This window comes from Perna viridis, chromosome 7, assembly GCF_037379345.1.
Source record: "Perna viridis isolate PV_CMFRI_1.1 ecotype Kerala chromosome 7, ASM3737934v1, whole genome shotgun sequence".
Taxonomy (NCBI): Eukaryota; Metazoa; Mollusca; class Bivalvia; order Mytilida; family Mytilidae; genus Perna; species Perna viridis.
Window position 1 is genome coordinate 13954542 of NC_142451.1, and position 17030 is coordinate 13971571.

The 17030-nt window shown below is 34.3% G+C and overlaps 3 protein-coding genes across 3 annotated transcripts; all 3 read left to right on the top strand.

Moving 5' to 3' along the window:
- Window positions 1–386: 386 nt before the first annotated feature.
- LOC148611415 (uncharacterized) lies at window positions 387–7057 on the top strand. The gene is made up of 11 exons (XM_088591984.1): window positions 387–541; window positions 766–896; window positions 1410–1521; window positions 2006–2120; window positions 2319–2474; window positions 4089–4322; window positions 4686–4893; window positions 5198–5389; window positions 5550–6092; window positions 6514–6600; window positions 6835–7057. The coding sequence occupies exons 1-11, from the start codon at window positions 459–461 to the stop codon at window positions 6945–6947; spliced, it is 1974 nt and encodes a 657-aa protein (XP_088448110.1). The 5' UTR covers window positions 387–458; the 3' UTR covers window positions 6948–7057.
- A 1485-nt stretch (window positions 7058–8542) lies between these two features.
- On the top strand, window positions 8543–11731 carry LOC148611416 (uncharacterized). The gene is made up of 3 exons (XM_088591985.1): window positions 8543–8753; window positions 9504–9612; window positions 11545–11731. The coding sequence occupies exons 1-3, from the start codon at window positions 8663–8665 to the stop codon at window positions 11687–11689; spliced, it is 345 nt and encodes a 114-aa protein (XP_088448111.1). The 5' UTR covers window positions 8543–8662; the 3' UTR covers window positions 11690–11731.
- Window positions 11732–14027: 2296 nt separating this feature from the next.
- Window positions 14028–15949, top strand: LOC148611417 (uncharacterized). Its single transcript, XM_088595288.1, has 2 exons — window positions 14028–14235; window positions 15267–15949. Exons 1-2 carry the CDS (start codon window positions 14070–14072, stop codon window positions 15914–15916), a joined length of 816 nt encoding a protein of 271 aa, XP_088451414.1. The 5' UTR covers window positions 14028–14069; the 3' UTR covers window positions 15917–15949.
- Window positions 15950–17030: the final 1081 nt, after the last annotated feature.

Consider the following 17030-nt stretch of genomic DNA (forward strand, 5'->3'; position numbering starts at 1 on the left):
ATATTGCATCTTCGTCTGAAAACAATGCATTAGACGTAAATGAAACACCCGGTAAAGAATGGTTGGAACAGGACCCTTACATACATTGATAAAAAGTTCAAAATGTTGAAAATATCTCTTTCAGCAAAATAGTATACTTATAAAAAAAATTACCTAATAAATGATTTGTATTACTTGTTTGAAAATGTATTATTGTTTTTTAAATGTAGTAATCTGACAAAAACGCTACTTAAATGCGTTGACAAAATGCTTATACTGAATCTCAAAGGGAAAAAAATATAAAAAAAATATAATATAGTAAAACTGTCTGGGCTTCATCTGGAGCGGTGGCAATTTTTCAGACCTTGACGACAGTGACGATATATTCATTGTCGTTGCTATGACGCCCTTATTCCTCCTTCCGAGGATTCACAGTGCAGCCGCTTTGTGTTTGCTCTGTACCAGACCTACTTTTTACAATGGCGTTGGCTATGGATTTACCAACACCGATGAATTCAATGACGATCTTCAATCCTGATTTTGTTACATCGCAAGAGAAATCGTAAGGGTTCATTTTAAAATCATTCCGTAATATTTACTTCAATATTTGGTTTGAAAGTTCTTTTTGGAAAATCGTTTGTATTAACCACGGATTTAATTTAAGTTTGATTTATCATAAAGTACTTTCAGCAGTCTACTTAATGTCGCACAACAAATTCTTACGGATTTTCTTCTCTAATTCCCATAGCTCTTCATTTTGTTCATAAACAGTTATCTTACTTTCAGCCTTACAAGCACGAAGTTCTGGTGGAACTTCTCAGGGGTTCGCGCTGAAGGTTACACCGAATATATAAAGTTTTTCGACCCTGTGTTAAAGGAGTTGGATGCAATACTTTGTGAATTAGAAGCCACAGAAGGTAGGAACAATGAAATGTTATTCTATAGAATTGGAATATATGTATTCTTATTTGAGACCAGTTCAAATCAACACAGAAGCCGTTCGTAGCACAGAAAAGCGGTAGGGATTTATTTTGAATTGCAAGCACGTCGAAGCCCTGAAATATATTTTAGCTTCGCCACTGGCTCTTTAGCAGTTACATGAATTATCACTAAATCGTATGCATTATTCTCTTAACATTATTTACTGTCGATACAATACTTTTATCTTTTCTAATTTTTTCAAATATTGAAAGTAAAACCGATGAAAGAATGTTGTTCTTTTTGCGTCTAAATCAAACTTTTGATCATATCAGCTTGAATTAACGTTTCAAGATATCTAATGTATACAAAAAGGTATAAAAAGCTCGCTCCAAAATAAGAAAGCAACTGACTCGGACTAGGATGATTTGAGTGACTGTGTATACAAAAGTGAGACAAATCTTACTGTTTTAATTTAATGTCACATATCCGATCTGTACATTAAATTTTAGATGAGAGCTGGGTGCGATCTATCAGGATGGAACTTGAGAAAGAGTTTGCTCTATTGAAAATGATGAAAGCCCATAATAGAAATTATGGGCTGATGTACACCAAAATAAAAGAGTAAGTGTTACAGATTCTTGTCCGTCTAATGTGAATAGGAAAGAGTAATCAAGGGAACCAATTATGGCGGTAATAAAAACAAATGTAATCCAGGGACAAAGACCAGACATGGAAAACACATACACAAAAAGGAAATAAAAAAATTAAAATCATATATACAAAGTAACAAAAGCAAATGAGCAACTCTACCCCACTAAAAACTGGGAGCATGGACCAGGAGTTATACATAGCGAGAAAACATAGACATATGAATAGTTCATATCGAGAATATGGAATAAACCTAAAATAAAGACTGGTTATAAACAAAACTTGAGAGTTGAAATAGAAAAGAGTAAAAGAAATAGACTTGGTCAATGCATTTTAAAATGTGTGACCCTTGTATAATTAGGACTTGTCAAGATATGACTTAACCTCAGCTTTGGTGTTTGATAAGTTGTAAACACTTTCCGACATGGTAAGTTAAACTCATATTTCTGTGTTATAGTTTCGAGTTGAAAAAGAAAGAAGAGGACGCAAAGTTTGAAAAAATGAAACACGAATTAAAAGAACTCCAGGATGAATTTGTACACTTCCAACAGAAACAAAGACAGGATGAAGTGGTGAGTCATAGTGTATGCATAATGGTTTAGGGTACACGAACTTTCTACCCTACTCGCTTAAGTGTTTCTGGTCAAATGGTTTACTGTCAGATTTGCTTTCTTAGTTCGTATATCAGGTCGTGTCTGAAATGACATTTATAGAAAGTACATACCACTTGATCCCAGGTTTAACAAGTTTTGAATTTCAATTTATTTTAGAAACTAGAAGGGAAACTCAATAAACTGGAAAACCTTATCCTTACTACTTCCAATTCCATAAAGATCGAAGAGAAGGCAAAGAAGGCCACAAAGTTCGCACATAAATACAGCCAAAACTTGCTGGAACTGGACTCCAAAACACAAAAACTGAAACAGGTAAACTATTTGCTCTTCGGTATCTTGTGAAAAACAGTTCGAAAATTAATGCAATTGCAGGCAATTTGAACTAAAAAAAAGCCAATGTTTTTACGCAATAAACAGTGATCAGGGAAAAAAATCCCCGTATAAAAGCCTCCGCCAAACGCCCCCTGAACACCCCCTAAAAAAATATGTTATCAATTTTGATAAAAAAAAGTTATCAAAGATTCTTAAAACTGTAAGATTTGAGATTTTAATTTCTTATACTACACATAAATGTATAATGTTTTTGTCTGGGGTGCTTATGTCCCAAGATGAATACCAGGCGTTTCTTTTTAAGACAGTATTCAAATATAAACTCTTTAAAAAGGAAACATATCTATTCTTTTTTCTTTTTGATATTAATGATAGCTTTCCTCAATTCATTAATGAAATTTCAAATGATTAACCCAATACAACATATAAAAGGAATATACATTTGAAAAAATGAGACAGAAATACAAAGAAAATATGAATTAATCAAATACACAAAGAAATAATAATAATTAAAAAAAAATGACCCCTAAAATATTTTTTACACATCAAGCATATCATAAGAAAGGGGGGGCTTTTTCTGTTTTTTTTCTACGGGGGCTTTTGTCTAGAGGCTTATATCCTAGGCCCAATGAAAAAATATTTATATACCTACCAAAGTGTACAGGTTTGCCACATGCTTGATTTCCTCGTTGATAGCATATCTGTCACATTTGGAGGAGCTGTTTTTCAACAAGTTGGCATTCCATTGGGCACTAACTGTGCTCCATGCCTAGTCGATTTGTTTTTATATTCATACGAGACTGAATTTCTTCAGAATTGTTTTTGTAAATTGTTTTTTTATGCTGATTTGACCCTTGATTTACCGATTATGACGCAGAAGCATGCAAATGCTATTTAATCACCACTGGTATATTCATGCCGCAGTGGAAGAGGGATGTTTAGCGCGCTGTGGAACCTAGAATTAATCCACAATTTCGTTGGAAATGCGTGTAACAAGTCAGAGCTACTGCGATACAAGCTTCTCCTGTAGTATAATATCTATTTTGCCAAATTTGTTTTGGACTTGACTTGATTATGGGTCGGATTAGTGTTCGGTAATTTTGTTGTTTTCCCTTATTGTAAGAATGAAAATCCATTTTTAAATCCCCTTCTGTTTGTCTGTCTGTCTGTTCACATTTCTTGTAAGCAACTCCTAAATTGCTCATCCTTGGATTTTGATACAATACCATAAGAATTTGGGCCTCTAATGTAGACTGTGCATAAAAAAATATAACTATTCTATGAAGCCTTCAAAGGGAATTAAATAAACTTAAGGGTTATATGTTTCAAATCTTACAAACGCAATTCCTCCTAAGCCTGTTAAGGGATTTTGATCAGTAGAATTTATAGGAAGGTTGGAGTCATTTGTCTTTGTAAGTTTTCTCACGATTTATGATAGTTCTTCAGATTGCTTCCAAGTAGGCTTGATCTATTGTGCGCTAATTTCTCGGTGTTCATTTCAAAGTGTAATCGACATTGAATACCGTATTAAATTTTGTATATTTTGTACTATATGACAATCTTGCTAACTCCCCGTTTTTTTCGGTTTTTTTTTAGAAATCTGACGAAGCATATGAACTTTTCGAAATAATGGAAACAGATAAGATAGCAACTCTGGTCAATCTCTGGCGAGAGACAGTATCAAGCGAGGATCGAGACTTCAAGGAATATAAAAGAACTGCTGGATTTATGAGGGGTGGGACAGAGGTATCCACCGAGATCGACCCAGATTCGCTTATAACTAGAACTATAAGAAGTCAGAAGAAGTCTATCCGACTATATCGATTCCAGGTATTGTCGGAATCGTTAATTCATGTACAAAGTTTCACAATCTAATTTAAAATAGACTTATAAATTGTTCCATTTAGTCACCTACATGAAGTGACTGAATGGAACATTTTAATTATAGATTGCAAGATTTCAAAATTTTTTAATGATTTTAGAACTAGCATCAGTCTTGAAAGACTACAGTAATAAACATCATGAAAAACCTTAGACTAGTGCAGTGTACATAAACATCTTTCATACTACAATTTCTTTTTGTAAGAATGTTCGCGCATTTCATTTACGAATAATTGCAGAACTTATTGATTTTAAACTGTGTTAAATTTGTCATGTTATTATGTTTTATTTTATTGTATCCTTTTTTTTAAGAAAAGCAACGATCTCATTCATAACAGTGTCCCTTGTCGGGATTATTTTAGTGAAAATGAGATTCGTCCAGATGTTGAACAAGTTCTTGAAGAAAACTATCCTACAACTGAAGAAATCTCTGATCCAAAAACGGGGAAGAAACCCAAACTAGAGAGGGAAAGCTTTCCACATGATGAAGAAGATGTTGTCAAACCTTTCAACATCGACGGTATGAGCTAGTACTTCATGTCGGTTAAAAGCCTATCAGAGATTATTTTTTACTTGTTGTACCTACCTTGTTAATTTATATATATAAAAAATTCAAATATTAACAGTATAAATCAACGTGTGACTATACAAGAGTATGACGAATGTTGAGATCTGAGTGAATAAAAAAGAATGTCTTAACGTGCATTCATGCATTCAGATAGACTTATGTTGATAAACAGATGATACAGGCGACAAGCAACTCGAGAAAATATCAACTTACTTTGAGTGTCATGACATTTACATGTCTGAACATTACCTTTCAGAACCAGAAACTAGTTACGGTGAAGGAACTAGAAAGGAACAACCAGAATATAAGCAGCCAGTCCTCGCTGCATCTGATGAAACCAGTGCACGAAAAAAGAAAATGCCCAGCAAAACTCCAAAATGCAAGAAAATAGTGCATAAAGCTCCAACTTCAGAAGAGGTAACCGACGTCAAGCCATTCAGCTGTAAAGGTATGTACAAAACCCCATAAAGGAATATAAGATGTAACATTCACTTACTAGTTATAAGATTTATATCAGTTTACAAAGCTTTACAAATTACAAAAAGTATTGTCATTTGTAGATAGGCAGTGATAGAATAAAATTATTAATTCCCCATATTTCTGTCTAGAATCATCAGATGATGAAGAATGGCCATCCTCTACATCACCAAATAGACCACAACCAATCCAGGTCAAAACAACACAGGAGAACAGAAGACTTCAGAAGACAGCCAACATTAAAACAACAGAAGAAAGAAATATGCCATCCACCAGTGCCCCGGGAAAATTTAAATCTAATGTTGAAGCCACCAACATAAAAACATTAACACCAGCAGAGGATGTAGACACGCCAATAATCCCCCTGAAACCTGCTCAACCAAGAGCCCAACCAGTATCGTCACCAAGGCCCAAACCAATCCGTCCTCGTCCTCAACCAAACCTCCCTTTGCCAATAGCTCAACCAATAGCCAAGCCACAGACAGGCGTCGATTCTTCGAGAGATATATCAGAACTATTCAGTGTTACAACAAAGGCCCAACATCAACAAAGCCAAATAGAACTGTGCTTCACATCTGATGAAAGCGTTCCATCCACTTCGGAAGATCCGCGACCTCTTCCACAACCCCCCGCGTCTTGCTGGGAAGAATCGCAGCCCTCAACACGTAAAAAAGGTAGTCATTTAAACAACATTGTATATGTATAGTTATCAATCATTATTGTTTACTTTAACTGAATTTAGTTCATATCAGAGAAGCATTAGCTATACGTGTTGGTTACAATATGGGCATGTGGTATCCATTCATTACACGGTAATGCCCGCTTTAGGTTTTTCAATGAAATAAACACAATGGCTGTTTGTGTTATGGACATTACCGATTGATTAACTGCCTTGGTAAGTGATACTGCCTTCCTTGATGAGAATGAAGCCCTCGTCCTCGACTAGAAGTATTATCAACGATTTAGGCAAATATTAACCGTCCTTTGGGAAGTTTATTTATTATGATAAAATATCTTATGTACCCTACATAAGATTGTTCTTGCAACTATTTTCTAAATAAATTAACAAGGCATATTTTCCTTAATCTGTTTTAGAGAAACCAGTGAAGTTCACTCCCTATAAAGTGACGGTGGTGAGAAGTTACAAGAAAATTGGGCAAAACGAAATGTCAGTCACGCAAGGTAAATATCTTTATTATCAGAACTGACTGACTCCTACAAGGTCCCCTTTCTATCTGGTTGGAATAAAACGTATTGCTACTTCCCCGTTTTGTTGGAAACTGTTGTTAATTTTGTGCTAATTTTTGGCAGAAGTTATCATATAATATCATTGTCATGCCAAGACCAACATCAGTATTCGAATACAGATGAAAAAAAGAAAAATACATCGAATAAATTAAAATGTTAATTTTTCAGGGGAAAGAGTGAAGATTATTTCTAGACCGGATGAGGATGGCTATGTAATGGCAAAGAAAAAAACAAAGTTTTTCCGTCACAAAACAGGGCTAATACCTCTTTATACTTTTTAAAAAGTGCTGAGATGCAAAAGTATATTTGGTGATGTTTATACTAAAAATGCAATATTGATAGTTATATACCATAGTTGAGAATTGAAGAATAAAATATGTTGATTACAGTATTCTTATAGTTGTGTAACTAAAAACTGAGACAGTTATCTTCAGGCGGAATTTTACATTACATATGTACTAAAAATGCATTTACATTACTAAATATTACAACTCGCTAGGTCCGTCGGACTTTTAATATAGGTGTATATGCTATTATACGTTTGACGGTAGTCTTTATTTACACGGTCATTTTTAACATGTATTCAAATATTAAAGCACACGTTTGTTTGCTTATTTCGGAATTTAAAAGACTCCTCTGATCCCCCGTCTCTACAGACTGATTGGCTTAAATGCAGTTAAAAGCAATTTTCTTACATTATCTCTTTTTTATTGAAAATTTAATTTTTCATTTTATTTAGAAGTTGCAAATTGTGTCAAGTTCCAATGCATTTGACTTTCCTGTCATACTGAGGGATATCATAGTCATGAGACTATTATGATCAGATACAATTTCATTTGTGACTACCACCATATTTTTCAAGCATAACTTAAAAAAATGATAATATGCAATAAATCAGTAGTCACTACCGATTATATTCAAATCCTGCAAATGCGATAAGTCTGAAAGTTCGGTGGCCCTTTACTTATGGATGTGTTAAATATGTCAAAAAGACAGCAACCCTTCTATCGGGATGAACATAGTTGACCCTGTGACTGTACCAAGCATGTTTTTTTTAACAGCAACCCTACTACCGGGATGAACATGGTTGACCCCGTGACTGTACCAAGCAAACATGTTTTTTTAGAATATGCATCTCACAGGGGAAAGGGTATGAAAATTTACCGAATCATATATTTGTACATCAGTTTGGCGAAACTAATAGTTAAGATATCTTAAAGCATCGCAAAAAGCGCTAAACAATGTCTACCTGTTTAAATTAGTTTACTTTTTTCAAAAGCCAAACCAAAAGCCTATTGGGCGAGATACTATGACTGTAAATTCTTTATTTTTGCGAAAACTTCGACAGTCTTAGAATCGTAATAAATGGATTGTTTTAACAAAATAATGTAGAACCTTTCTCAAAATCAGAAACATCAATAACATATTCGGTGACATGGCCAAAATTCGAAATGAGTAATGAACGCAATAATTTCTGTGTAGTATTCAAGATGTGTCCTAGGTGTACTTATAAAGCACTCTGGGGATTCTGGATATTTCAAAAGTCTAGATTCGTGTGAAATATCTAGATTATCGCTTAAACTTTGACAGATAATAATCTTTGATTGTCCATAATAGTTTAAAGTTATGTGACACAGAGCATGATGATTGCAAATAAAATGTTCCATTTTATACCATCCAATTGGAGCACAGAAGTAGGGAAAAAAGCAGGAAGACATTTTATTCTTGGGTGTGAAAATCGCGTTTTTAAATTGGTCATTACAAGCAAATTACTTTACCGTTGCGTAACATGAAAGAAAGAGCTGTGAAAATCAAAGTTTAAAATATTTATGATGGGCTAAAACTAGAAAAAAAAATACAAAGTAGCTTGGGCAATTTCTGGAGCAAACAACGGCATAATACTATAAAAGGTACATTCCATAGCTTGTCTTGTTATAGAGTCGTCTTGATTGTATGCTAATACTAGTTAGTATCAAATAAAGAACCGTTGTACAATATGGAGAAGTGTGCCTTAGTATGTTGTATTGTCATGTTTGTTGTAATGTTGTGTAAATTCACGGACGGATCCTGTTTCGTCAACAATCAAGGTTAGTGGCTCCTATAACTCTTTTCGTGTTGGTGAATTTATTTAGATTTTGCTAAACTTCCTCTGATGTTTTTGGTCAGGCGCATTTTCTGTTTTTTTGCATTGTATTGTAGAATTGAATTCTGATATTCATTTGATGATAATAACACCTGGGATGCTCCGAAGGACATGAAAAACCACTGGAGTTTTACATAACAAAAACGGCAAGGGGGCAACCATTTGATTCTAAATGGACCAGGTAGTTTTTTTGTAAATAAATTTATTGGTCTGGGCAAATTTTGAAATATTCGGGCCTCCACAACCTAGAAAATAAAAAAAAAACTGCTGCCCTGCATGCAAATTGGATTGTATATTATATAGTATAATGAAGATGAATAATCTTGCTGTATAGCATTTGAAAATAAATTTTCTGTTTCGCAAATTTTTGAAAATAAAAATTATGTCCTGACCAGAACTGACACCCTCTCAAAATAATATGGTTCCCCCTAATGGCATTCTTTCGCTTCCACGGCACCTGCACATTAGCAAAGTTTGGAGAATACACGTACCAGAAACTCCTCTTCTGCAGATTTCTTCGGGCTCTGCGTAAATCGGATTTTAGCTTTTCTTTTTTCCTGTTTTTGACTTCTCTACAATGTAGCTTAATTTGGAAGTATATAAATTAAGACACTTAAATCATTTATGCGTTTCCAAAGTTACAAAATTGTTTATTAGAGAAATTTATTAGTAAAAATTTTTATTTCATTTTCAGGATGTACCTTCAAGGGCATTAAAATAACAGCAGGGAATCACTATACCTCTATGAAGGATTGTATAAGGTGCACATGTTCCAGTAACGGAGCATCTATGCAATGTTGCTCGTATGTATTATTACGAATATTTTAATACGATTTTGTTACCATACCGAGCAAATTCACCACAAAGTTACATTTCAGTTAATCGTAACAACTTATTGTTTTTTTTGTTTTTGTTTTTTTTTTTTTTTTTTTTGGGGGGGGGGGGGTTTGGTTTTTTTGGTGTGTTTTTTTGTTTTGTTTTTTTTTTATGTTCATGAGATAGGGTTCGTTTATATCTTGATTTAATCGCAAATTGTTCGGTGAAATGCCTTAGGAAGGTAAATTCAAATAATTTATGAATGTTTGAAAGTAATTTTTTTTGTCAATTACTCAGATGACTACCTACGACAGTTTATTAGGTAGTAGTCATTCAATCATAAAAGACTACTTCTATCCCCTAGAGTTAACTATTTTACTCGCTGTAATAATTCGTGTTGCTATCGGGTTTCCGTGCTATGATCATTTTTATTACAGTACGTAGATTTCTTTGATACACGACGTACACACACGTTCATGCGCTTTCGAAGTGAAAGGATGCCTGAAAACTAAAAGAGTTTTAAACACTAGAAAGTGAAAAGGGTGTGCTCCGTATGTTCAAGGTCTCACTTACCACTTCCAGGCCAAAAACACACTGAACCTAGATCTATGCATTTTAAATGCATTATTTGTGTGTACTCTGATTAAAAGTAGTCAAAATAAAGCTGAGAATACGTACTTTAAGATCATATTTGTAATTTACCACAAAGGTGTATGAATTTTCTTTACACGTGTGAGTAATTTGTCTCCATGCTTTCAGTTAGCAAAAACTAAAAATGTGGATTTTCAGTATTATTTTGTGAAGAATTTCTACGATCATCGTACCATTAGCATAATAATTTTAAAAGCCTTATTTTTCCAAGCTTCTTAATGGTATGTAACTTTAAGATGTCTCCACAGTGAAACTTACTTTTTAATATTGTTAGCGACTTCTTGCACTCGTAAGTTATGTACTTTAGATTCGCATATGACAATTATATATTACAACTCCAAATTAAGCTGCAGATCCATGCCGTGTTTACCGTCAATACTAGCTTCATACGAGATCAAAATATATCTTTAACTACTATACACGTGTTCTCCGGTTGTTTGTTTTTGTTTGTTTTGTTTGTTTGTTTGTTTGGTTTGGTTGTTTGTTTGTTTTGCTTGTAAGCTTACATTAAAAGATGAAATAATCGGTTTGCATTGAACATTATCCAGTTTCCGGTTCAGACACAAGAGCTCGTTGCAATCAAGGATTTTTATAGTAGATATTTAACTCCTTGTTACAAGTTGTTACAATTGACTGTATAGGTCATATACATTATCAGGGCCCCTATATTATAAATAGTCATTACCAGTTGATTAAATTCGTTCCTAATATGGTTCCCTGGTCAATATCATAAGCGACCCAAAGATCGCAAAATAATTTGAGAGTTGCTTGAAAAACATTCGGGTCATCACGGTTATGATCAAAGTTCCCTTACAAATTAACTAAATTATGCACAGATGGATTCGTTATTTCCTTGTATGGTTCCTTCGATGGGCACCCTCTTAGATATTTTAAGTATTCAGATATATGTGTAGTCATTGTTAATGGTAGACTTGTTCCCGATCGCAATATTCAGTATGTTACACATATACAAATATAACTCGTGAGAGTGTATTTGATAGTAGCTAATATCTGGAGTGTAGTCCGAGAACCAGGATATGTTATTTGTTCTAGACGTTAGACTGATAGGGACCAGAACTTAAGAACTATTCTTGCGGTTGAGAAAATGGACGTCTTTTAAGATTGTTCTCTATATTGTCACTATAGTACAATAAATTTAACATTTAGGATAATTGACAAAAAAATATCAAAATCATACATTACTTCGAAAATGTGTAAATTTGTGCTCTTGAAAAGGAATGATAATTGAAATTTTCTATTTTTTTCAGAATCGGTTTCAGACTTGCACGCCCAGCACCCGCGGGCTGTAAAATAGTCAAAGATTCTGGAAATCCGTGCACGGAAAAGCTCGTCAAGGCAAGCAATGCAAACGAGCTGTGCGATGAGGAAGCCGCGGCTTTTGCCGGACGCTAATCTATTTCATTTTCAAATAAAATCTATATATATCATATAGAACTTGCTTTTTAATGTTTCGTTCTTCATAAGAATCCCGGTAAGAAAAGAGAGAACACAGGCATAGGGCAAGATTAATTGTAACTTCAAATGATGATGGGTATATCACCTCAAACGTAAAAACACTTTATACCCGTTTCCATTTTCTTGTACCCGGATGGTTATTATTTTTATTCCTTTGATTTTGGTCTTCTCGAGTGCTTTCGTAGGATTGTGATATTTCATCAGTAAATTTTGCCAAAAGTTCTACGACTGCTTCATAAAATTTCGTCTCCATGGAGTCAGATTTTAACACTGTTTATGTCAATTTATATTTATTCATATTCGTATTTTTTTCGTATTTACATAACCATAGCAAACCTTCATAGAAGCTTCCGCACCATATTCCGTTTTTGTTTTCGGAAAAGTCTTAGGTAGCTCATTAAATACTAGTTTCCTACGTGTAGCTTTCAGTAGTTTTTTTTAAACGTGAGTATCACTTCAAGCGTCTTACTTTCAGTAGTTTTTTTAAAACGTGAGTATTACTTCAAGCGTCTCACTTTCACCATCATCATCAAGATCAGTAATTTCTGTTATTTCGTTGTTTTCAGCTGTGACTGTAATTGCAGAATTATAAAATGCAAACGTTTTATATAGTAATCAAGCTTGACAAAAGATCGAGACTCGAAATAGAAATAGAGCAGGGAGAAAGTTTATCCCAAGTTGTGGACTAGCGGAAGCTTACAAAATCGTATAAAGTTTTTTTTCTAGTTTAGTTCGTTATCACGTGTTAATGACATTCTTTTAAATAAATAATCTTTTCGAATTACTACATGTAGTATCGTTCTTTTGAACAGAGTTCAGAATAGAAAAGTGGTTAATCTCTAAGCAATTGTAAAGCTTTATTGTGGGACATATTGTCAGCACATATAGCCACTATCACTATGCATTATATTTTAAAAGTCATGTAGTATGGGGGTAGGCATTGCCTAAATCAGCGAGCACCGTGAGTTTTACCATACATGCACTGTCTGTGCGAGACCCGTAAAAATAATAAAGGACATTTACAAAGAAGGGGGGGGGGTCGACCCGGATGAAAATTTTTGCTTCGCAAGTGCAATATTTTTATTTTTATTTCAGCAGAAAGCAAAATCAATATTTCTATTTGAAAATCTGTCATGTTAATTAATGTTTTTTTTTCCAAATTCCAAAGAAGAAAATGATTGCCTTTCCTATCTTAGAAAATCTATGCTTCGATTTTGATAATGTAATCGGAGTTGTATTTTTTTTCCAAGGCGGGTTAGGTTCATGACAACAGCGACAGTGGAACCGCGGAGATACACGTTCGTACACCCACGTGTTTTCCGAACTTTTTAAAAACATCATATTCACCTCTTTTAGTAATTAAAAAAAATATAGAAAGACTCGAAAACTATCAGAAAAGATGGATTTATTTTTACCGAAACGTAATCTTTACCTATGTATTTTTATTTTTGTGGTTTAAGGAAGCGATGAACTTTCTCCGTAAGGACAGTCACTTTTTGTTACTTCCGGGACATGGCTTTTATTGGGCAACCTTAAGGGAAATTTAGATAGTACATGTAATAACCGTAGAGCTCACACTGCTTCGCGGTGCTCGCTGTAATGTCATACGAGTACATATGTAAAGTGTATGTGATGTACTGGTGATGGTGAAGGCCACATGTCTGTCTTGGAAAGGATTTTCAACGGAATACATTACTGCCCGCATGTGAAATTTCACTTTTTGTATTGTCAAAATTCAGATGTTTGGGAAAATTCACCCGGCCACATAGACCATGAAATAAATCAGTGGTGTATTGAGAATTGAGATGCATTTTTTTAAAGTTAAACTGTTATTTCCTTTCCTATTTCACGATTGTAATTTTGATAATCAAAATAAATCGCTGTCACTTTTGAATTATGAAAACCATGACATTTCTGTACCGTCATAAGTAGTCTAATCTTCACACTGACATAGTGACTTAAAAATATTAAACACTGTGCCCTGTGATTGACTAACAGTCATTATCTTCAAATATGGTACTTTAAATGTCAGACTGTTTAAGTTGCATTTTCCGACTTTAATAAAGAAGAAGTACAGTAACCCACTACTTGATATCGTCAAATATATGTTGAGTTAAATCCCCTGCCACAACTAAGCAGTCGAAATATGGACTTTTTTTCTGGTTCTAGTTTTTAAGTGCCAAAGATTGTTACCACTGCGGCACAAGTTACCGCAAGTACTCATACATTTGAACTAAGTTACAATGTACGCACTTGTTATCAAAACAACTTCCAAATAGTAGATAAATAATCTTCAAAGATACCTACTAGTACTATAATGTTGTTCGATGTTACTTGTGTTTTAATCTTGTCTGTGGTATTAAAGAGCTGTAATTGTGATGAACACAAAAAGTCAAGATTTACAGACTTTATTCGTGGGACATATCATGCGTGGTGGGTAATCGTCGGTGTACCAAAAGTCAGCGCAGAGGATATGCTACGTGGTAAGGACGTTTTAAAGTATGATTGACATGATTAAGTGTCAGTCCTTGTAAGAACCAGGCAGTCGGTGAAACATGGTATGAAGAAAAAAACCGTCATTTTGATAGTGCAGTTTGACTATTAGCACCATCAGATTCAAGGAAAAAAGACAATATTTTCCATATCGTGTTGGTGCATTGAGTTAAAATTTCATTGAAATGCACTGAAAATGAACATTTCAAGGGCAGATAACCCTGTCAAAGCTCTAATTTTTCTAACATTCTATTGAAAAAATTCTGAGCAAAGCCAGTGATGCAGAGATCACGTTATGGTCTTTTCAAATGTAGAAAGTATCCTTGAGTGATAATGGGTTTTGACATTTATGTTCCTGATTTTTCCAATTTTGCCCGATTCATACAAACACTTACACTTAAGTACACACTGAAAGCAAGATAAGAATTCCGTCATCTTGTAGTTAATTTGGTAAACCAAACAATTGTCAGTCGAATTCGTTAAAAAAATAAAACAACGATGGAGATTAGTTTAAGAAAAGGTAATCCACTGGATCGGATCAAAGGGGAAAATTGAAAAGATTTCAAACATGTGCAACTTATTTGTCCTGGGACCCCATGGAGCTGACACTGGATCTATAATGATATAAACATTCAGGTGTTCAAAATCCAACAAGAAGGACAGCTAACAAATCGTAGGAATGTTGAAATTTGCAAACATCATCCACTTAAGAGGTTCATAAAAAGGTTAAGACTGTCCATATTTCTTTCTCTGCTTAAATGCATTGCTGGGCCTTTTCTGTGAAAACATAAAATGTCAAGAACTACAGATTTCGTTCGTGGGACAAAAGAAAAGGTCGAGTGATGTTCCGTTTGAAAAAATTAATACAGGCTGAAAGACCTGTTTGTACGAATAAATGTCCGTTTGTCGTTATTTTTTCTGTCGTGTATTATTTACAATGTGGATAGGGTACACATACAATTTATTAACAACGTCGTCCAGTGCAGAGCGGTTTCTTCTGATAAGCATTTTCACTTTTCAGAGTCCGAAGAGACGAACGATGTAACCCTAACGAATCACACTCTTGTCGGATTTCCTGAAAATGCCCATCCGGTTTTGTTCGAAATTGGGAAAGAGTACAACTGTGGACCAATTGTTTCCTCTGCTCTTCGTTCGGATTTCCTGGAATTCAAGTTCGAAATCCCCTTTGTTACTTCTTCGAAGAGTAAAGAGCCACTTAATTACAAGCAAAGACTATATGAAAGTACAGAATTAAACAGCATTTCCTCAAAACTAATGTATGGACTAAATGCTTCCAAAGCAAAGATGAACATGACAGATATCACATACGGGGTACTGTTCGATAATAACAAATTCATTGCAAATTTCTCATCTGATAATGATCCAGGGTGGATAAATGCTAAAGATTTCGCTCTCATAAAACCTTACAGGGATATCATGAACTTATGGTGGTTTGGTAGGCAAGACAAAAACATTTGTGCTCAACATAAATATGACTTTGACTCAGCTTTGATTCGACCATCTGTAGCCAACTTACGCTTCGACAAATCTTTAATCAATGCATTTTTTCCTGGTGACAAATATCATGTTAATCCGCTGTCTGCAGACGACTTGTATGGTGCAGTCCAGATAAATATTAATTTTACAATGACTTTTCCAGAAAAATGTTAAAATGAATAAACCGAGCGAGGCACTTGCATTTTTTTTCAGTGTTCTTTTTTTTTGTCCTCGTAAAGTATACATATATTCTCCGAGAGATACCGTGCCAGGACCAAGTAGAGATGGACTCTTGTAAATAACTTAGAATTGCCATTCAAGTAATTAGACTGTAAGAATACGAATGGGTAAACTACAAAGTGGAAGAAAATAAAATCCCGCGCATCACTCAAGTATTCAATTGAGTAACTAAGGTCCACTGTACAATATTAGATTCAAATGTCAAGAAACGAACGCACATTTAACAAAGACGGGACAGATTCAATAAAAAAATAATTTTAAGATTAGTTCGATTTCTAATTTCCTGTGGGTCATTCTCGTTTTTTTCATTGCCCCACTCGCCATTAAATTAGAAATATCCCAATAATGTACTGTACATGTGTTTATAAGGAATTCGTACTTTCAAAAAAGTAACAACGTTTAAAATTTTAAAAAGATGTTATGAGAAAAATTTAGATTGATTTTACATACGATGGGGATATTTTTTGTAGGTTTAAATAGGTCAGGAGCTGACAAGTCAGTAAACTGCTAGTAGTCCTTAGTTTGTATATTTGTGTAGTTTATATTCAGTTTCTTTATTTTCGTTGTACCAAGGAACTCAGACCTTTTAGAACTTATTTTTAACTTTATTAAATTGTGTAATATTTTTCTACAGTGACCAGATTTTAAAGAGGAGGGTTGTGGTCACGCATAACTGCTCAAATCCCGCCTTTTCTTGCCCATGTCCAAAGTCAGTAATTTTTTGCCTCTGTATGTCTTGTTTTGTTTTCACCTTTAGTTTATTTTTGTGTTGTAGGGGCGACTCTTTCGCAGTGCCTGTATAAAGTGATGTTTTGGGACCAGGTGCAACCTATCTTGTAGTGTGTGGGTTTCTTCGTCGTTCATTGAAGACCTATGGGTGGTATTGGGCTTATATTTTCTTCCAAATGTCTTTTTTGTCTCTTTGAGATATTCTTCATAATATAAACTGCAGATGATTATGCTTAATGATGTTATACTGTTATTTCTATGATTTGATTCATCCGTAACATTAAAAGAAATTAAAAAGGGTAAAAAAAGGGGAATACTA